Here is a 23,199-nt window from a genome sequence, read left to right as displayed (position 1 = left end):
GTAAATTGTCATTAATTATTTACTCGTGTCGTTCCAAACCCGTAATACTTTCATTCATATTCAAAACAAATGAAGATATTTTTAATGAAACTTAAGCGATTTCTGTTCCTCCCATTGAAAGTCGACCAAAGCTTTTTCAAGCTTTATAAAGTTCATAAAGACATTGTAAAAGTAATCCATATGAATTGAGTGGTCTTCTGCAGAGACACAGTCACTGTATACAGTATGATGAACATATTCACATGTAAACAGTGATCATCACACAAATATGGTAAACCAAAGCTAAACTGTGCATGTTTGACTTGCGAGAACGAATGAGGTTTAAGTATGTTTAAACATCCGTTTACCATATTTGATGAGCTCTGTGGACTATATGTGTGACAAGCACCCTCTTTCTTCACACTCAGCAAACTAATTTCAACTTCATGAAATCAACATTTTATGTCCATTTATTTATGTATTCTGTGAATGAGCCATGTAGGAAAATGCAGTCAGCCTCAGCTTTGTGTTGGGTTCTGATCACCCTGTTGACGTTTCTTTTCTGATAATGATTGTCTGACTATACATTGTCCCTTACATAATGCCATGGAAAGAACCTTGACTCTTTAGATAAATAAGATCCCTAAGTGTAGTCGGGCTGGACTGATCTCTCTCTCTCCCTCCTTCTCTAAGGTAGTTTGCAACAAATAACACCTCTTTCTCCTTCCTCTGTAATTCCTTTGTAAATTTAGTCTCTCTCTGTCCCTTCTAATGGTGTAATCCATTTATTTAGTCAACCGGAAACTCCATTCTCTCTGTCCTTTATCAACATTTATTGTGTCTCAACCTGTCTATGCACTAAATATCTCTTTAATTAACTATAATGCAGGCTTAAAATATACCATTTCCTATCCCCTAGACATGCTGTCTTGAATTTTTAAGTAAAATCAAACTGCAAAGTGAGAACCTGCAGTGATTGCGCTCTTGTTGTCACACTGAATTTAATTACTGATAGAGAAAAGTTTAAATTCTGAAAACTCAGATGGAAGCAAAGATGTAGTTGTCGCATGATGATGAAAGCGGTGCACAATGTAGATTAAACTTGTGTTTTTTTTTTTACTTTTCTTTTGTAATAATGTATCTCAAAACTGTCTACTTTCTAATTTAACAGGGAATAAAATATGACCTAACAGGCAAGATACTGTACGCTCAGAATACGAGTGACTAATTGTAATGTAACTCAGCATGGAAACACCCCGGTGTCAATAAGAACAGGATGTGCTTCATGGAAACAGTTGCCATCTTAATTAGCTCCCTCCGGCAGCACATGCTTACCTTGTTCCTGCGGAAATGGTAGAGCAGCACCATACTGATGAAATCCACCAACATGCACAAGCCCTGGAAGGAAAGCACCGCCATACGCAGGGCGCCGTCACTCCGGGCCACGCAGGGCGTGTTGTCCTTGCAGAAATCACAGCCTTCCTGGCAGGGCAGACAGTGGCTGGAACTTTCTGGAACATCCCTGTGATGTGGTAAATTCTCTGTGCCCTTCACACCAGCTTTCCCTAAAAAAAACAAGTAATAAAAACTCAGTGAGTGTTTTAGCGCAATTTTCTGACGTCATGGGATCACAACACTAAGAGATAGTAAATCTTTTTTTTTTTTTTTTTTTTTTTTTTTGTGTGCGTTCCTGAGATTAGACCTTCCTTAACATAATGCCGAAAACCCGAAGTCTCTAGGTGGTCTGGTTGAGGAGGAGATAGAAGTGCAAGATTGGTGCGCACAGACAGAACAGAAATCATGAGTTAACAATCGCAATTTTGTCCGTAGGAAAATTGCGCTAAAAATTGAATGATGTTACATGATGTTCGTTCACTCTAAAAAAAATCTTGGGTTATTTTTTCTACTCAAATCCTGGATTGAGCCTTTTGGGTCAGTTTTTTTTGGGTTATTTTTTCAGTGTTTGGGTAGTTTTTGTGTTACCCAGCTCCTGGGTCAGATGTAACAACCCAGTGTTTGGGTAGTTTTTGTGTAACCCAGAGCCTGGGTCAGACGAAACAACCCAGTGTTTGGGTAGTTTTTGTGTAACCCAGAGCCTGGGTCAGACGTAACAACCCAGTGTTTTGGTAGTTGTTGTGTAACCCAGAGCCTGGGTCAGACGTAACAACCCAGTGTTTGGGTAGTTTTTGTGTAACCCAGAGCCTGGGTCAGACGTAACAGCCCAATGTTGAGTTATTGATCGCAGGCTTTTTGCGACCTCTTCAGGAGAGAGCAGTGCAGCTCTGTCAAATTAGTGCGTGTCTTCGGTAAAATACAGGTTTGTGTAAATTTTTTGTCTAAATTCGTTATTGTTCTGTGTTTCGTTTAATTTTATGCAAAACAACATACAGGGGCGCGATGTGAGTCACCTAAACGAGTGTCGTGTCGGTCTTTTCGCGTGATGGAAATGCCTGATGCCTTGCATAAAATTTTATAATTTCGTTCAAAAAAAGATGCAGAATATAAATGCTTCGAAAGGTAAAATATGTTCTCAGACCTGTACACTGATTGTTTATGGACAGATTATGGAGTCAGTCAGAGCATATTTCAGCTACGAGTGAAACACAGGCGGCGGTCTGAAGTTAGAAGTTCCCCCGCTAAACATGATACAAGTTCCGGCATGAGATCCAGCGCCGTTACGGTGGAAACGGGACAGAGACTGGTCGATTACACTTGAATTGCTTCTAAATGTTTAATTTTTACTTCTAATATTTGTTAAACGAGCTTAAATGTATGCAATAAGTATTCAAAACGATATAAAATATGCTATACTGTAAAATATAATCAAAAATAAAGGAATTATCATGCAAACCAGTGGTTGTATTTTTTTTTATTTTTTTTTATGTTTAGAGCATTTAAGTTAATCTGTAAATATGAATTCATGAATTCCAAAAAAAAAGTACTAAAGTAAAAATGAATCAACCAAATATGCTGGGTTAAATGAACAACCCAATTTGCTGGGTAAAATTAAACGAACATGTGTTCTGTCCTATATTTACCCATCCCTTGGGTTGAAAACAACCCAAACTGGGTTGTTTTTAACTCAGTTTTCAAACAACTCTGCAGTTATTTTCAATCTATGGATCTTACCACTTGCATGCATTTGCATATGATCACACCAATAAAAAAGCATGAACAATTGTGAAAAGTAGCAGCACAGACATGACATTTAAAGCGATCCAGCCCACCCTATCCTCCAGTCATTGGTGGTCTCATCAGTAGGCAATTCACACTGTTTCATGCGCTAGCCAGGGTGGATGGGTGTGTACACACCATCTGGGCCTTCACTTTGATGCGCCAGTTGTTTCTGCCTCAGTTACACATATCACATCTTTTCATGATAACAACATCATGCTCTTTAATAGCTTGATTTTTCTTAAAATCTAACCATAAGCCATGGTATCACAAGAAAAAATATAAAAATAATAACAAACGCCACTTTAGCTGATTTATGGCTGTCTGTGATTACCCATATTGCAAGATTTTAAAGGTGAAGTGAGAAATGTTTTCTATATGTTACAAATCCTGCTCCTGGAGGGTCAAGGTCCTGTTGATCGCCAACCTACCAGTATGGAAATTTCTAGTAATCCTGAACACTTGGGAGCTGGAGTGCTTAATTAGGCTTGTAGTTAAACTCTTCAAGACAGTAGCCCTCCAGGAGCAGGACTGGACACCCCTAGTTTAATGTGGAGAGACAACTTTAAATGGGACGTCAAACAATCATTTTTTATTTTTCCCCCTGAGTTTATTTTAATACAGAGGTCAAAAATAGATTGTGCTAAAAATTCAGGATCATTTTGCACCCACCCCCTCAAGATTTAGTAGAATAAATTGACATGCAGTTGCAAAGTTACTTATATTCAATAGAACGTCTGTTGGGGGACCATCAAAATAAGGTGTTAGCATATATTAACTCTTTCCCCACCAGGGTTTTTGAAAAAAGTTGCCAGTCACCACCTGTCAAGCTGTGTAGTTCAGACACTTGCAGGAATTACGATCCAAAGAAAATTAATTTTAATACACCAACCAAAATACAGGAATTTGTAGGAAAAAACACTACACACCACCTAATACCAGAACAAAGACTAACTGAAACTGAGGGCTTATATACACAGCAAAACAGAGGTAGAAACTAGATAATTAACACAACACACCTGAACTGAGGAACCTAATCAATTAGTGACCATAGAAACAAACATGGAGAGAAAGGAGGAGAACTGAAGTAACTAACAGACTAGGGGTACGTTTACATGACAACGATATGCTTAAAACTGAGAAGCTTTTCCTTGAGTTTTCCGCGCACAGACAAAAAGTTAATTGTCAAAAAGATCCCTATTCACACGGATCCTCTTCCATGAGCACTTAACCTCATAAATTAAAAAAAAAAAATTATTTCCTTTTCCTTTAATCCTCTCTTATCGGGCTTATGCTACTCTGAACAATGCCTGAACTTTGTATTTTGAGCACTTCTTGTTTTTGCCTCTTCACGACGACTCGCTTAATTTAGTTCTAAATTGTAAGTCGCTTTGGACAAAAGCGTCTGCTAAATGACTAAATGTAAATGGATCCGTGAAAACGACTAAAACACTGTATTCTGAAACACTATAGATTGAACACGTTATACGCATGTGCATGGCGTCATCGTTTTCACGGGTTCACGTTTTTGTTGTTTGCACAGAGACCATTTTCAAAAACTTGCACTTTGAAACCCGTTTTCAAAAGTTTGCGTTTTCAGGCACCCAAACGCCGTTGTCATGCAAATGAATGGCCAAAACGCATAAAAAGTCTTCCGTTTTTAGTTGAAAGCGGTGTCCTGTAAACAGCCCCTAGAAGATTAACAAAGAAAGTCAAACCTGAACAGAACAGAGAAACAGATTAAAAATCAAACTCAAAACGTGACACCGCTAGCATTTTCCGCTAAAGTTTCATGGCCCCAATTATTTTGTTGTATGAATATCTGAACATGCAGTATATCAAAAGAAAGAACAGACCCTCTGCATTAAAAAAAATGAAATAAAACTTTTATTCAAGCTTCTTGCATTTCTTTTTTATCAACACCTGAATGTGGGTAGGTTTCATAAAACAGCATACAAAAATCATGTTTTTGTTAAAGACTATATCCAGATCAGATTCAGCTGGAGATGGAGTAGATCGAGTGCATCAACAACCCAAAAGCTTCACAGCTCTTCCTGGACTGACATTTCATTTGGTATTTGCTATTCCTTTAGGGAAGTGGTTCTCAAACTTTTTTGGTCATGGACCCTTTAAACCTTTAACCCCCTGTAATTGTTTTACCTGTTTATTTAACCTTTTAATTGAACCTTTAACTTTAATTTTGAGAACCACTGCTTTAGGGTAACCGTACTATAATATATAGAATAAAAATCTAACGGATGACATGAGACTGTATACACGCACCAGCGTATTCTTAACATAAACCAGGATTATGACGGCCAGACATGAGACATTGCTTAATCAGAGTAGAGCAGATAAAAGAGAAATACACAGAACACAGCCGACTTCTCCCAGGAACACACTTATCGGAGATCACTGAAGGAGAGGCAGAGAGGAGCCATCACAGATGGAGGACCTGTGGTGATGTCTGTCTGCCTCTCTACCTCTCTCTGCACAGTTTGGAAGGAATATAGCTATACAATCTGTTCTTGAAGCAGATGAAACTTTATGACTTTTACCAAAACCTCAAATTCATGGCACAACTATTCAGTGTTTTAGGCCAGTTTGAGTGGTCTCACATAGACAGAAACTATATAAACTAATTAACCTCTCCATATAAAGTAACGGTTTTGAACATGGGAGAATGAAACATTAAAAATTAAAGCAAATTTTGAAGCATTATACATTGTTGTGTTCAGTGAGGTGTAAAAGAGTGCCATGTGCTGGGGCCCCTGCTGAGGGCCTGATACTGCCAGCATAGTGCTGATCACATGTTTCTCTTTCTGCCAGTCTCTTTTACACATGAGTGTGTTTGTGAGTTTGTGTATGCCAATTTTTGGAGTGCTCATTGTGGGAGAACTTTAGAGTGACAGAGGTTTTTGTTCAGAGAGCTAATTAATTAAACATAAGAGGTGTGGTCATAGTGCTCCAATAAGATGAGAGGGAAGTCAGGTATGCTAAGCGCTCAAAAAATACTTTGTGTGCATGTCTGAGAGGGTGAATACAATATTTATGTAAGACATTGCATCTAACTGCACAGTGGGTCCAGACTGAAAAAGTGGGATTTGAAATCTAATTTAAACCTGAAAGAAAACGGAACGTTTTGAATCATTTTAAACAAAGGAAAGATATGGCATTGAATAAAGAAGTCATTAAACATGAAATACAATTAAAAACATGTATTAAATTACAAAAATGCAAAATAGAAGTATTCTAAGTAGAATTCTACACCCCACTGTATATTTGACAAATAGGCCTATGTGTAGACTAAGCATATGAACAATAACACATTTCTTATTCTGTCCATGAGCATATATTATATTATAAAAAAAAACATAAAAAAAAACAACATCTACTACATGAAATGTAATGAAGATTTTCTGAAATCGCATGTTTTTATTCAACCCATTTATTGACCCATAACATTTTATCATAGTACTTACTTTTAAAGCCATTGACTGCAACTCTGCTTGGATGATAAAAGCCGTTTTTGCAGTGACATTTATACTTGTCCAGCACAAATCCATGACCTGGGATGGGCAAACACTGTGGAAAATAGAGAGAAGATGGAAATATCAAAACTGTACTGAACACAAGGTAATATAACTGGAAAAAAGAGCATTGTAAAATTCCATATACTTATGCATGGATGTTTGTGCAAGAATATAGATTTTTTTTAATAAAGAACCATCTCTGAAAAGATTTCTTGAGTTGTCTAAATGGTTCTTTGGGGATGAAAAAAGCTTTGCATTATAAGTCTTTTGTTTGGTGGTTTTTCAAAGGACAAGTATAATTAAAAAAAATACTGGAGAATAAAAATAAATTTTCGAAGAAATGTATAAAAGGTGGCATGATTTTAAACCTTGAAAACATGGTCAACGCAATGGATCGGTCTGTAGTTGATGGGTAATTTGTTGAAATGTAAGAAATGGTAACATTTTCCATTTACAATAAAACTACCTAAGTTGCATGTACAAAATATTGTTTTGTACAATTATTATAGAATATATAATGTGTCAGTTTACAGTGGCTTCATACATTAAATAAAAACATAAAAAGCACACCTGATGTGCATTATTTGTTCATTAATTTGCAGCAAAAAAAAAAAAAACTTTCTGTGACCTGCAGATTATGACCTGGGGCCTCATTTATAAAACTTTGCGTAGGATTTGCGTCAGAAGTGGCGTACGGATGAAACATAGGACGTGCGTACGCACAGAAATATTCGGATTTATAAAACCGTGCGCACGCACATCCTACGCAGTTTTCCCTTAATAAATCACAATCAATTATAAATGTAGCGCAGCTTTTGCGGCTTTATGTCACGCCCATAGTTGCCCATAAATAGTCTGTGAAACAAAGTTAATATTCATCGATTGCGAAATCATGGCAAACACAGAGAGGAAAACCAAGAAACGTAACTTCACTCAATGCGAAGTAGAAATTATCGTTGGCGAGGTGGAAAAGAGGAGTAAAATGTTGATTGGAGGGCACAGTTGCCACATCTTCTAAGAGCGCAAGATCAGCCATTGTGCGTCATTACGCATTGTGATGGCATCATGACATTTTATTACCATCCATTTGATTGCATCTGACAAGCTACAGATGTGATATGAGGATAAATTGCATAACATGCCAATATTATTTCAGAACATATTTAACTTTTCTTTTTGCAAATATGTGTTAATTTGCCTTTCTGTTGTAAACTTTGTTTGATTTTGTTTGTTTTACACTGCAGATCGATCAAACGGATGTTTGTGTAGGCTGTTAATTGTAAGACTTGCTTTGTGAAGTCTTCATGTTATTTATGAGAGGCAGTATTGCCATTTCTTTTACACAACGGTCTACAGTTTCACACACTTTCACACACTTTCACGTGTTTCTTCCATCTGCCGACGTTGTCGCCATTTCTCATTTCACCCGTTTTTGTGTGTACACCTGGGTCAGAGTTTGCGTGAAGGACCGCACATTTTCCCGTCAAGTTTGCTTTTTATAAATACCCATTATTGCGTAGAGAGCGGCATACGCCTTCTTTTGTGCGTACGCAACGTTTATAAATGAGGCCCCAGGACTTTGAGTTACACTTTCAATAGTCCACTTTAAACATTCTACTATCTATAAATAAATTTGCAACTGCATTTCAACCAATTCTCATTAATTTGCAACTGTAAACTAACTCTCATTATTAGTTGACTGTTAGGATAGGGTTAGGATTAGTAGAATAAGTTGTATTTGCAAAGTTACTTTATAGTCAGTAAAATGTCAGATGTTCGGAGACCATCAAAATAAAGTGTTTCCAGATATTAAACAGACATTCGACTAATACTCTAATGATTGGTAGTTGACATGTACAGTAGTTGCAAAGTTACTTTTAGTTAGTAGAATGTCTAAAGTGGACAAATAAAGTGTTACTGGGCTTTGAATATGGCTCTGTTTCAAAACCTAATTATCTGTCTAAATGGGCAGCATTTTAAAGCACATGTGCTCTCCAGTCCAAAAAATAAATAAAAATCAATTTCATTCAATACAGACAAGTAGCAATAATACATAATAATGTACTATTGTATGTTGCGGCATTAGCTTAGCATCATGCTAACATCGAATACTTGTTACAAACGCCAGTGAAGATTTCTTGTTGCCTGCTTGTGACCCTATCTTTTGCCTGGACTGTTACTTGGTCTGTTTGATGCCTGCCCTGATCCTTTGCCCGGTTATGACCTCGATTATCATGCTACCTCTGACACTGTTGTTTACACTGGTGATAAGACCCACACCTGCCAGTACGGTGAACTTGCTGTTTATCAATAAACCGCATTTTTATCCCACTCAACCTGAGCCCTTGTCACAACACTATTGGAATCAATTGTCTCTTGTTCAGCTTGTGTGCTGCACAGAGTTGCTTCCTACTGTAAGTAGAGCATTCTAAATTGGAAAAAAAAAAAAAATCAGTTATGATGGTGTATGGTAGCTACTTCTGAAGGCAGTACACAGCAAAGCAGATTGGATTTTGAAATGAGAACAAAAAAAAAAAGAGCCTATATAGCTTGTACTTTATTGCTTAATAATAGGATATCCGCAGTTTCTTCTTTGTCAATAAAGACAAAAGACTAACTTTCTACTAATAGCAAAGAGCCACTAGGGAGGCTGGGCTGCCGACTCTAGAGCTGCAAGCTTTGTTTCTGCTTTCAGCAGGTTCAATATGTGAGCAATGCAAGTTTGATATATAATATCCTGCATCCTCTGATATATAATATTCAAACGGGTACAGTTTTGGCACAGATCTCCTTGCATGTGTCAAGACATAGTATCTGAATTAAAGACCAGCTCATTTGCTGAATTCAAAAAGAAAATGAATTTAGTATCTCCTCAGTATTTCAGGCCTGATGCCCGGTACACATTGTACGATTTTGGGCTGTCCCAGATGAAAGAAGACCAATTGTGGCGATTTCTGTGGTCGTGGCTTCTAAACGTGGTTCTGCGTCGTTCAGTGAGAGAGGTTCAAAGATGGCCGATGTTACAGTCTTGTGACCAATGATAGGCTGCGATAATAAGTGTCAGAAATTTAACATGATCATCTCAGTGTGTTTGCTGCTAGCCAATAAAAATGCAACATGAATTGGTGTATTGATCAACACGACATAACCCTAAAATTAAAACTACTTACCTCAAATTCCATCTGCACAACTGGCGTGCCAAGTTGGCCTCTTTTCCCTAGCTATGACTGCATTCATTTTCTTCTCTTTCGCTTACTCCTCTTTTTCCAGTGCACATAAAAAACACGATTGCCAAAGTGCGATTCATCTTGCTCTATTTGTTTACCACTAGTGCATGCTGATGATGTTTTATTCTTCTGTACTAACTTGGTTGTAGCCTACGATTTAATAGGTGTCATCATCGTACAGTCTACATGTACAGTGTGATTTGTAATGATCTTATAGGATTGCCGAAATCGCACAGTCTGTAGCAGGCATGAGTGTTTCATGACTGCAGTCCAGGGCCCAAAGCAGACATGTTGACCCCTGCTCAATACCGATCCACTCCAGCACACACTTGACAAGCTATAAAGGACCAAAGCCTTCATATTGGAGTAGAACAGCAGCGACATCAGCCTTAATGAAGCACAGAACGGTAGAACACTTACATAAATCCATCTTTAGAGAGAAGAGGGCTCCATTTCTGTCTTTCATGCTTCTATATGATCAGGGTTTGAAGACAGATAGCCACTGGAGAAAGGTCAGAGTGCATTAAGGGCTCACAGTCTAACTATAAATATATAAATTTTAAGTCATTTTCAGCAGCATGTTTTAAAGAGGCTACATTGGCAGTAACACTTAAATTTGTGTTGGTTGGCACACTCTAGCATAAAAGAGTGTTTGACCCTGAGTACACTGAGTACACAGTAAACAGAAAGAGGTTATCTGTTTATGTTGATGCACAGTGAGAGTTATTTGGCCCACGATCTCATATTCTATTTTTGGCTTTCTGTGAACCTGCAATCTCTTATCAATGCTTGGTCATAGAAAAATACTATAAAGGTATACTTACTCTACGTTAATTAATTTATTCCTGTGATAATTTTTTATAGATATTTTCAGCATCATTAATCCAGTCTTCAATGTCACATGATACTTCAGAAACAATTATAATACCCTGATTTGGTGCTAAAGAAACATTTCTTCTTATTATTAATATTATCAAAAAGAACAGCCCTTATTTGAAATCTTGGTCACACTTTAGATTATAGTCCAATTCTCACTATTAACTAACTATTAACCAATACTTTTGCATCAATAAACTCCTAATTACTGCTTATTAATAGTTAGTAAGGTAGTTGTTAAGTTTAGGTATTGGGGATGTAGGGATGTAGAATGTAGGCACTGCACTGATATGTGCTTTTTAAGTATTAATAAACAGCCAATATCCTAGTAATATGCATGTTAATAAACAACTAGTTGATTGTGAGAATTGGACCCTAAGCTAAAGTGTTACCGAAATCATTTTTAACATTATAAATGTCTTTACTGTCACATTTGATCAATTAAAAGTGTAACTTCATAGATTTTTAACCAACTTTGCATTGTTAATGTCAGAACTGAAATAAACTTTCTCTGTGTTACCATGACAGAAAGATTTCCGTTTATTTGTCAGCAAAAGTCCACTGGATAGAACACAATGCAACACTGTTTAAAATGTTGACTACACAACACTGAGGTTTTTCAGATTTTCCATTGTGGGCGTTCTCTCCATATTCTTTGCAGCCTTCAGTCACTGCCTATAACGTGCTGGGTCCTTCACTGGAAACTGAAAATAACTCACTCCCGCTACGTTTACTCTTTGAATGCAGGGACAATACAAGACAATACCATTATGACGAAAAGTTTACTAATTAGTATTTCCTACTAATGCCTGCTACATACTGTACAATTTCGGCAATCCTTTAAGATCCTTACAAATCACACTGTATGACATGTATCTAATAAACTTGGGTACGACATTTATGTAGACTGTATGATGATGATACCTACTGAATCGTAGGCTACAACGCAAGTTAGTTTAGAAGAATAAAATGTAATCAGCATGCACTAGTGGTAAACAAATAGAGCGAGATGAATCGCACCTTGGCAATTGTGGTTTTTATGCGCGCTGAAAAAAAGGATCAACCGAAAGAGGAGAATATGGATGCGGTCATGGATAGGGAAAAGAGGCCAACTTGGCATGCCAAATTTGCAAATGGAGCTTGAGGTAAGTCGTTTTAAGTTTAAGCGCCATATCGCCATATGCCATTTCATGTTGCATTTTTATTGGCTAGTCAGTAGACGTAGGTCATAGCAGCAAACACACTGTGAGAAGATCATGCTAAATGTTTGACACTGTCAGAAAATTATCGCAGGCTATCTAAGGTCAAAAGACCGTGAAAACGGCAGTCTTTGAACCTCTCTCAGTGAACGATGTTGGACCACCGTTTAGGAGCTACAACCACAGAAATCGCCATGATTGGTCATCTTGGGAATGGGGAAGCCCAAAATCATACAATGTGTACTGGGCATAAAGCAAGGTAAGTTTAAGTTTTCCAACCTATTCCTACCTATCTAAATGTATTACTTTCTTTAAAAAAACAAAACTGTATTTTGCTTATTTTTAATATAAACATATTTTCTATAAAGAAAATACAATGCATTTTAAAGTTATCCATAATGCCTTAAATAGATACTTAAGTAACATTTTAATACACATTAATGCATGAACATATTCATGGTTACAGGTCTAACACTAAAGTAGGCTATATTACATAATAACCTGAAGTGGTAAGTATCACAATACAATATAAATGCAGTTGCAAATATTTATGAGGACACAATACTAATTATAAGGTGTTTTATGAGGCATTTTGCATAAATTCCTTCATGATGCATTAAATATACAGGTTTCAATCAACTCAAACCAAATATTACATATTGGGCGACTCAAAATAAAACAAAATTATTGACCATTAATGACTCAGCTCTATATATTTTAGTTTACATTCATTCTCCATTTAGCCATCACATTGTGAACTGCCACTTTCATCCTTAGCCAAGCCGAGATCAAGCGTATATTGACTTGCAGTAAAGAGATAGCAACACTCCCAATATTATTCATTGTGTACTCCGGGCACTGACCCCTTGAGCTTTCAGTCAATTCCTGCAATAAAAGCTTCAGGAATCACACAACTGATAACAGCTTCTGCCTGAAATGAGAGAAACAGACTCTGGCCCATGCTGAGAGGAAGGGACAGGGTCTTCTGATAGAGCACAAGCTGACGGCGGGTATTGAGCAGGTGAGAGCTTCAGCTGGGAACACTCTATCCTAATTAAAGCCAGACAGACACATCGCCGACACAGACACTGGCAGATCTGAGCCGCTGGGAGTACACAGGATGATTCCAGTGGCTCTACACACCTTCACGCTGTTCACTTTTAATCAGAGAGAGAAAGTTAGAAAGAACGTTTGATTGACTTAGACTAGGGATGCAGGGATTGGTTTAGATAAAGGAACTCTGTCTCCACTGATGTCCGTATGCACAAAACGTAAAGTATCCATCTTTTTCCTGAACAACCAATGGATGCTTCCATGATGACGCACCTAGGGATGGGCATTTTTCAAAAATACTGCATTCGCATGTTCGGGCTCATAAAAATCAAATATTCGAATATTCGTTTATTTAAATGATGTTTAACGAAAAAACTTTTTAAAGGGCCCCTATTATGGATTTTTGAAAATGACCTTTCATGTGGTGTGTACACTTAACCATGTGTAACATAGCTCTAAGTGAATGAAAACATCCTGCAAAGTTTTAAATCTGAAAGTGCACCGTATATAAAGTTATTGTCTTTCAAAAGTAAGAGTCGACTCTGAGTCAATTAAATGAATCGTTATTCAAACGAGTCATAAGCCTTTTATTTGTGACGTCAAGACGAAACATTAGAATATTGCCCGCCCACTTATTGCACGCAGACACCAGGGAAAACTTGAACCTCAAACCAACAGCTGATTCCTGTGGATGCTGGACAGTATCATGTCGAGTAGACGGCGTTGTGCGCTATACTGTGAAGGTAAAGCCAGTTTTTTTTTTCACTACCCAAGGACGACCATGTGAAGAATCAGTGGTTAAAATTCATCTTTACCACGATATCACAGCAGTATAATACTAAACTTTTGCTGTGTTGCCTTTATTTCACTGACGACTGCTTCTCAAATCTCGGAGTTCAATGCAGGATTCACAAACCGCTTGCTCTTGAAAGATGGTGCTCAAAAAACGTAGTTTTGAGTTTTAAATTGTGTAGGTCTCCTGCTAACTGGCTAACTCACGTTATCACTAATATTGTTGTGATTATTGCTAATCAGTTGTGGGCCACGATTACCTATAACTGTGTCTATTAATGCAGATTGTCTGTCGTTCTCACTACTTTGAGGAAATATTTGTTTTACCAACGTTTATGTTACATCAGATCATTCACTTTAGAGCTCGGCTAATGTATACATTGTATACATGCACTGTTATTGATACAGTTCCCACGTGTTCACTGCAATATATTAGAAAAATATTTGGTAAATAAATTAGTACAAGCAAAATAATCGGATTGTTGATGGACATGCACTTGTTAATGCTGATGGTGAGGAATTACAGTGGCAACATCTCATATAATGTACCTCAAACTGAGTAGTGTATCACTGAGAAACACTGAGTCCTGCTCGAGCCGTCCTTGCGATGGAGGTTCGGGTTGAATAACAGTTCTTCCATCATCGGACTTGCGCTCGCATTGATATGGTAAAATCAACGTCATTGTTCTTTTGCGCCCAGTAAAGCAGACTGCGCCACTGATCGTACATTCACTCGAGTCAGCAGCATATGATTATCGTGTTTATATTGTTTCATCCTCGAGAAAAGCATGAGAAAATGCGCTGCGCTGACAGATGTTGCAGAGACAAAGATAACTGTGTGCTAAGCTAAGTTTCTAACAGCACTTTGCGTTTTCTGTTCTTACCTGTCTCCCTCAACGAAACTTAAAGGAATTATATATCTCAAAATCATTTTACTATCAGATAAGTTAACATCTCAGCTCACGCGGGGTCCAGCTTAACTTGCCTGCAGTCGTGAATGCAGTGATGGACAGCTGTCTTTACTCAACGACTGGTTGTTTTTTGATGATTTCTCATTGTGGTGATGATATTATAACTCAGATTCATTCATTAATTTGATCAAAAGTAATTCCATTTTGTAAGATAATTTTCAATTAATTCCAAACTTCGCGAGGCAGACGACAACATTATCTAATCAAATACAAACAACTTGTTAACACGCTCCACAGCGCCACCCAGTGCATTTCATTATAACTGCGAGTTAGCGCTTGGGATTTATCATGGATTCACTGCATTTACGGCCAGCAAAGCAACGTAGTAAGTTCGAATAGTATTTTATTTTTCGAATAATAATTACAGATCAAATATTCGAAAATTCGAATATTCGTGCACACCCCTAGAACCACCAGACTAGAAGCTAGTCTAAACATTGCATAAGTCAACTCAAAATTCCCCTATTATGTTCCACAAAAGACAGGTTTGGAACCTGTGTGCTTAATTGAATTGAATGTGCTGCACTTCAAATCTTAAAAGTGTATTTGGCAAACCTTTATTTTGACGGTCCGTTTTAGACATTCTACTAATTAGACGTATCTACATGTCAACTAACTCTCATTAGAGTATTAGTAGACTGTCTGCTTAATATCTGCTTGTGATGCTCCACAACAGACATTCTACTGACTATAAGTAACTTTGCAACTATGTCAACTTATTTTACTAACCCAAACCCTAACCTAACAGTCTACTAATACTCTAATGAGAGTTAGTTGACATGTATTCAGTATTTATGATTATATCTATTAATTTCATAAATGGATGGTGCCTTATTGGGTAATTACTTGTTCCACCTCTAACCCAACCAGTTAAACACTTTATTGCCACTATTAAATGCGCATTAGGCAATTCATTTCCACTGTCCGAGCTGATATGTGATGGGAAAAGACAAAAGAATGAGTTGGGAAAAAGGCAGATTCAAACTTGGATCAGTCGCTTCAAAATCTAACGCCACCTGCCTTACTCTCCATACCACTGCTCTTGTTATCAGCAGGAATTACTTTTTTATAATTTTGTCTGGCTCACTCAGACAATGGTGGGCGGAGTTAATGTAAATAGCCTCTGCTGTGTAAAAAGACATGCTGATATGCGTCTGAATTTGTTTATAATGCTGCAGGATCATAGGACAGATAAAAGAGGATGAACATCAGTGGAGGTGGTGTCTTGGTTGAGGTGTTTTCTGGGACATGCTGTATGCAAATGGACCTCCTGGCACGACAGGCGATGCCCGCTATTAAAAACCTCTAGCTCTGAGTGTGAGCAGTGTCATGGGCCAATTATCCTGTCACAGACACACAATCACTGACTGACAGCTGCCACAACTGTGCCTTTGACATTCACAAAAAGACTGAGAGACAATGAGAGAGACAGGAAGAGCATGAGAGAAACAGGTGGACGTCTGGGGTCACTGAGATTTATGGCTTGACAAATTAGATCAATTCCACCACTACAAGCTGTGGGTCACTGTTGTAGAGATACTTTGTTAATCTTTTAGTTGTGGCACTGCCGATGTCATAGCAAACATTTTGTTTTTGCCTTTCAGATGACACAAAAGCAGCCTGCATTCTGGAAGTATATTTTCCATTCATGAAAGGCACATTATTCAGTAATGAGTTCTAAGCCTGAGCCAAACTAACCCGCTGTGAGATGAATTAAATTATATCAGTTGATATGAAAAATGTATTTAAAAATCAGAACAAATACCAAAGATAAAAGAAGTACACTGTAGCATACATTTGACACCATTGACCACAACATTCTTTTAAATAGACTAGAAAACTATGTTGGCATTAGTGGAATTGCACTATCATGGTTTAAATCATACTTATCTGACCGTTATCAGTTTGTAGCAGTAAATGAAGAGATGTCTCATCGATCACAAGTTCAGTATGGCGTACCACAAGGCTCAGTACTAGGACCGTTGCTGTTCACTCTGTACATGCTACCATTAGGAGATATCATTAGGAAACATGGAATTAGTTTTCACTGTTATGCCGACGATACTCAGCTGTATATTTCTTCAAAACCTAACGAAACTTATCAATTCACAAAATTAACAGAATGCACAGCGGATATAAAAAATTGGATGACTCGTAATTTCCTACTTCTAAATTCTGAAAAAACAGAGATTCTAATTATTGGACAAAAAACTTCCTCACGTAATAATCTAGAATACTGTCTAACACTTGATGGCTGCTCTGTTAAGTCTTCGTCATCGGTTAGGAACCTGGGTGTGCTCTTTGATACCAATCTTTCATTTGAAAGTCACGTGTCTAGTATCTGTAAAACCGCATTTTTCCATCTTAAAAATATATCTAAATTACGTCATATGCTCTCATTGACAAATGCGGAACAATTAGTTCATGCGTTTATGACATCAAGGCTAGATTATTGTAATGCTCTACTGGGTGGTTGCCCTGCACGCTTAATAAACAAACTACAGCTAGTTCAAAACGCAGCAGCTCGAGTTCTTACCAGAACCAGGAAGTATGACCATATTAGCCCAGTTCTGTCAAAACTGCACTGGCTCCCTATTAAACATCGTATACATTTTAAAATATTGCTGATTACTTACAAAGCACTAAATGGTTTAGCTCCGCAGTGCTTGAGCTCTTAACGCATTATAGTCCTTCACGTCTATTGCGATCTCAAAATTCTGGCCAGTTGATAATACCTAGAATATCAAAATCGACTGCTGGCGGTAGATCGTTTTCCTATTTAGCACCAAAACTTTGGAACAGTCTTCCTAACATTGTCTGGGAAGCAGACACACTCTGTCAGTTCAAAGCCAGATTAAAGACACATCTCTTTCACCTAGCATTCACATAATACATTATAGACTTCTATAATTCAATGTTAGGCTGCATAGATTAGGTCAGCCGGAACCGGGAACACTTCCCATAAATCCTGATGTACTTGTTACATCATAAGAAGAATGGCATCTACGCTAATTTTAGTGTCTTTGTTTATCCCGAGGTTTTCCTGCAGCCTGCCGGATCCAGGCCGTATCCAGATCTGACGAAGGACCTTCGTCTGGACCCAATGACAACGCAGTGCTGAAGTGCCAACTAGTCTCTCCCTATGGAGGATCCCTTTACCACTCTACAGATAAAGCGTCGTCGGGAAAATTCAATTTGCGTACCTACCCCGAAGTGACAAATAAAATAAAATTCTGTATCAAAATTTACTTTGTTTAGGCTTGGTTTGTAGGGAATTCCAAACCTGCGCACACATATTCAAACGCACATAACTATAGAACCAATTCTTAATGCGCATGTGAACGCCATCAGCGTTTCTCACAGGTTCACGTTTAAAGTCTGTGTAGAGAGAATGGTGTCGTCTTGGCGGCCCCTAATTTAATAACAAATGATCATTGCGACAGAAGCGAATCAATCAAAACTAACTTTAGCTGGAAAATAACTTTATTAAAGAACCGCTATAAAGCCAAAACAATCTCTGTTACCTTAAATTATACGTTTATCTCTGTAAAGCTGCTTTGAAACAATCTAAATTGTTAAAAGTGCTATATAAATGAAGATGACTTGACTTAAAATAATATACTTAAGTGCTGACTGAATTACATGTTTTTAGACACATAGGGCCTGTTTACACCTGGTCACTTCATGCGTGTTCTCAGTTAGCTATTAGTTTGTGCAAAGACCAAGTGTAAATGCTTTCCGAAACGTATTAGAGATGGATTTAAATCCGATCACTCAAACCACTTAAAGAAAATAAAAAAACATATTATAGCACTCAGGGTACAGAGTTCACTCTAAGCATGGTGAGTCTGCTTTTAGCTACTATGCCAGCCGCAGATGGAACCAGCTTCCAGAAGAGATCAGATGTGTTTGCTATAGTAGTCACCTTCAAATCCAGACTTAAAACACATCTGTTTAGCTGTGCATTTACTGAATGAGCACTGTGCCACTGTTCGTCCAACTATTTGTACTGTATTTTATTTAATTTTTTATTCTAAACTGTTTTAATTATTCTTATTTATTTTGATTATTTTATTTTTTCTCTGTAAAGCAGTTTGAATTACCATTGTGTATGAAATGTGCTATATAAATAAACTTGCCTTGCCTAGCATGTTATAGGCTATATGACAAGTTATGACAGCGCTGCAACACGCATTGCCACAAATGTGCTGAGCAAACTGTCGCAAAATGAAACAACAATCAACAATCATCTTCACTAAAAGTAGTGAGACTAAATTATCTTACCAGTGCTATGGAGCCAGATCAGCCTAAAAAATAATACATTTACAAAACAAAATTCTTAAATTCACAGCACAATTCACATTTACAAAATCCGATTCATAAATTCAAAACACAATTCATAAATACACAAGTAAAAGCATAAATATTTCCTCAAATGCTGACACAAATGCATCTTACCTAAATTAATTTAAAATGTTTACAAAAATATGTATATATCAAGTTCTTGAATTCATTTCCATCACACATTTATGAATGATGTTACATGTATTTATGGATTGTTGAATCTGCATCTGCAAATCGTCACACGTGCGTGGACTGCTTTGAATTTGTGTGCTGTATTTTTGAGACCCTCCTGACAGGTTAAGATTCATAAATATCTTTTTTTGGAGGTTGTTCTGTTTAGCCAATTGCGGTGAGCTTTAAATCCACCAGATACTGAACAGACTCAAGAAGCTCAACACTGCGCTTGTACTGTGCATTGTTCCATGATCTGGTCCTTTATGGGTAATCTTTTTTTAAGCACAAATCACATTATGATTTATATCGTTCGCACAAAATACAGCGACCCGGTTAGCCTGCTGTTGTTGTTGTTATAGTAGTAGTATCAGGTTCGCAGTAACTTTTGATCAGGCATTAAAAACAGCTACCGTCACCTAAGGGAGATTTCGAACACACACAGCGGAGAGATTTCAGCATGGAGATTAAAGGTTGTTTTAGTTAATGAAGTGTGCAGTTTGCAGTGTTACAAAGTTGTAAGTCCACGCCAGCTTTCTTACATTATAACTGGTGTTTGTAGGAACACTTTAGTAATCACAGGATGAATGGGCGATAAACAATTTCGATGATAAATTCTCAAGTAATTTTAAAAACGGTTTGTAGTCAGTGGGTTCTAAAGTTACCTTCGTGACCAGCTAGGGATGCCACGATTTTATCATTTTGAATTATGTTATGCAGTAACACTTGAGTCATTACCAAACCCTTACAAAAACCTCAAAAGCTTACAATGACTTCCTTCAATATTAGGGAGTTATCATGCTGTTCACTTTAGAATACTGTTCCAAATAATTAGTAATTCCGATTTGGTAATAACTGAGTCAATACTAGTGGGCTACCATGATCTTCACTCTAGAATTAATTACACATTATGCATTACTCACATTAATTATGAACATGAATAATATGAATATGAATATGAATAATAGTTCTTATTATTTCCTCCAAGAGAAAAAATGTAGTTACTGGACTACCACATTCAACTGAGCGCTAATTCTTTAATCAGAGTATCATATTAGTTAATAGTAGTGCTTTACTCATTTGTTCCTGTGCAGTTAATTATTAATGACGGAACAATTTTCTAAAGTGTAAAAAACCCGTAAATTACTGAACTGTGTATAGAACGGGATTAAACACTAAAAGTAATAATATACTAATTTATGTGACCAAAGTGTTGTGAATCTGATGGTACAGTTAATTGAACATTTTATAAATATAAGGTATTTAAATTGATTTGATTATTTTTTCCTTTTATTTGGAACTTCAATGATGAAAGTAAAAAGAACAATCAAAATAAATGAATAAATCTGACATTATATAGCACAAAAAGACTAATATTAACAGTAAAACTAATATTATTAAAATGGATAGTTGCTGTCTGACACGAGGAGCCACATTCGAAGCTGTATAATAGAGTTATAGTGTGACTGCACTTCAGTTAAAAGTCATTAAATTATTAATGCAATAATTAATAATTTGAAAGCATTTGAAAGTTTTTATTCATTTTTGGTATTTTCTGAGTATAAACTGTATTTGTGTCCTGTGTTCTGAAAGGAACTGAGAAGAATATTGTTCCTGAACTGAACCGAACTCTGACGTCTAGTGTGAAAATGGACTAAGTTTCATTATCTATGCCTCCATTTATTACCCCCATTGCAGAATGCTTTAATACGGTGACCGGGAGGGGACATGTTCGGTTCACTTAGTTTTGTCGTGGCCACAACATATAAACTCGTAAAACGTGATATTAAGTCGTGGGAACGTCATAATATCTCGTGGGCACGAGATTGTATGTTGAGCGAATGACATCCGTTTCTCATGGCCATGACTTAATATATTGAGGGAACGACATCCGTTTCTCATGGCTCCCAGTTTTATAACATGTAGAAACCGAATCTTCACACGCGATACGGGCTCTTCCTTTTACCCCGGTCATAATTGACATAGTTATTTGTTCATTTAAGTTTCTCATAATTTGTTTTTGTTTATTGCTTTAAACGAACTTTATTCGTGACCCGAGTATTTCATTCAAGCCAGCAAATTTCAGACGAAAATTCAGCTTAAGAATGCGCTTCAGGTGTCTTTCACTTACGTACCCATGTCTTAATGCCAGAGAACGCACTGTATCTTTATATGACAATCCTAATTCAAAAGTAAAATGTTATTTCATCAGTCATATCCATCTCCGACTGCTGTATATGTGTACAGTATTGACCGGTGTGGTACCCTCAACATAACTTGTGGCCACGAGAAATAGATGTCGTTCTCTCAAAATATGAAATTGTGGCCACGAGAAAAATATATCGTTCCCTCAACATATGACCTTGAGGCCACGACTTTACATCGCGTGGCCACGACACGATGTCATTACCTCAACAAAATGATCTCACGATAATCACGATTTATTACCACGTTCCCACAACTTAATATGACGTTCCCACAAATGAGTATCTCGTGGCAACAACATATTATCACGTTCCCACGAGATTATATGTTGTGGCCACGACAAAACTAAGTGAACCGAACATGTCCCCTCCCGGTCACCATACTTTAATTAGCTTTACATTGTTTGTTACACAGCATTTTTATGCTCTCTCACAGGCATAATTTGGAGAACATGCCAGCATAAGCAAACAGCTCTACCTAAAATTGGCCTGGGAGTAGAGAAACAATAACGCTGTGGTGTAGATCTATTTTTGTGACGGTCTAAAACAGCAGGAGGGCCTTTGAAAGTGCTGCTAAACATAGAACAGCAGCACACAGCACGCAGCCCATCACTCCTGCGTCTGCGGGCCGACAGATCCAGGAACAGAGTAAAGCAGACACGTGCACTGGGACGGAGAGCGGTTGGCCAGCCTGTGGGGTCAAACGCTGACCGTACTGAGAGACGATGTGCCCTGAGATCTGGCCTCAGACCAGCTATTAAGCTGTGCTGGAGCTAATGTGAGTCCTCGGGTGGGTTCTACACCAGCTGAGGGTGAGAATTAAAAAATAAAACATCCATCTGCTCCATATGCTGATGTCTAGCAGTTTCCAGGTTGATATAATAAACAAAAGGTGCATCACTGCAGGAAATAGACCTCCGGGTGTCTTTCTACAGCTTCCCCAGTCAGCGCAGTATGTGCTCATCAAGTCTCTGTGGTGTAGAAGTGTGTATTATTTTCAATACTTTCTACTATGGCTTAATCTGCAGAGACAGCTCTATGTAAGCCATTTGTTGGTTGATTCCAATTGAAAGTGTAAACACTTTATCTTTGTGGTGCTTTCAAAATATCTTGATCAGCCCATTACGAAAGTGCTCCTATTATGCCATTTTAATGGTTCCTAATTTTGTTTTGGAGGTCTCCTACTACAGGTTTACATGCATCAAAGGTAAAAAAAAACACTTTAATGTTCTCATAATATACATTGTACATCACCTCATTTCTCAAATACTCTAAATCGACTCTAAAATGACTAAATCCGAAGATCGAAGATCTCTAAATCCCTCCTTTCTGCGAGCCTGTTCTGCTCTGATTGGTCAAATGGCCCAGTCTGATGTAATTGGTCTACTGCTTACAGAGCGTGTCGGAAACTCTGGAGGTAGGAAGCTAAATCTCTCTACATTAGCTCTCAAAATTCCTCTACATCAGCATTAACAAGTGTATGTCAATCAACAAACTGATGTGCCACTATATTGATTGAAGTGCACATTTGGGAACTGTATCGTTAACTGTATCAATAACGGCGCATACGTTAGCTGAGCACTAACGTGAATGACTGATATAACATTAAAGTTTGTAAAACAAATCTTGCTCCATCCTTTATCATTACTCAAAGTACTAAGAACGACAGACAATCT

General features: G+C 37.5%; 1 protein-coding gene across 2 annotated transcripts in view; it reads right to left on the bottom strand.

Annotated features, from left to right (window-relative positions):
- gpr158a (G protein-coupled receptor 158a) overlaps positions 1–23,199 on the bottom strand; it is a 103,452-nt gene that overhangs the window by 44,029 nt on the left and 36,224 nt on the right. For both annotated transcript variants that reach the window (XM_079863831.1, XM_079863832.1), the window contains exons 3-4: positions 6,636–6,738; positions 1,315–1,544 (exon numbers count right to left, since the gene is read on the bottom strand). In XM_079863831.1, the coding sequence (XP_079719957.1) occupies positions 1,315–1,544; positions 6,636–6,738 (333 nt within the window). The remainder of the gene's footprint in view (positions 1–1,314; positions 1,545–6,635; positions 6,739–23,199) is intronic.

Source organism: Squalius cephalus (assembly GCF_949319135.1).
Source record: "Squalius cephalus genome assembly, chromosome: 25".
NCBI lineage: Eukaryota > Metazoa > Chordata > Actinopteri > Cypriniformes > Leuciscidae > Squalius > Squalius cephalus.
Note: the sequence above shows the minus strand (reverse complement) of the source record. Positions and strands in the feature narration are given on the sequence as shown.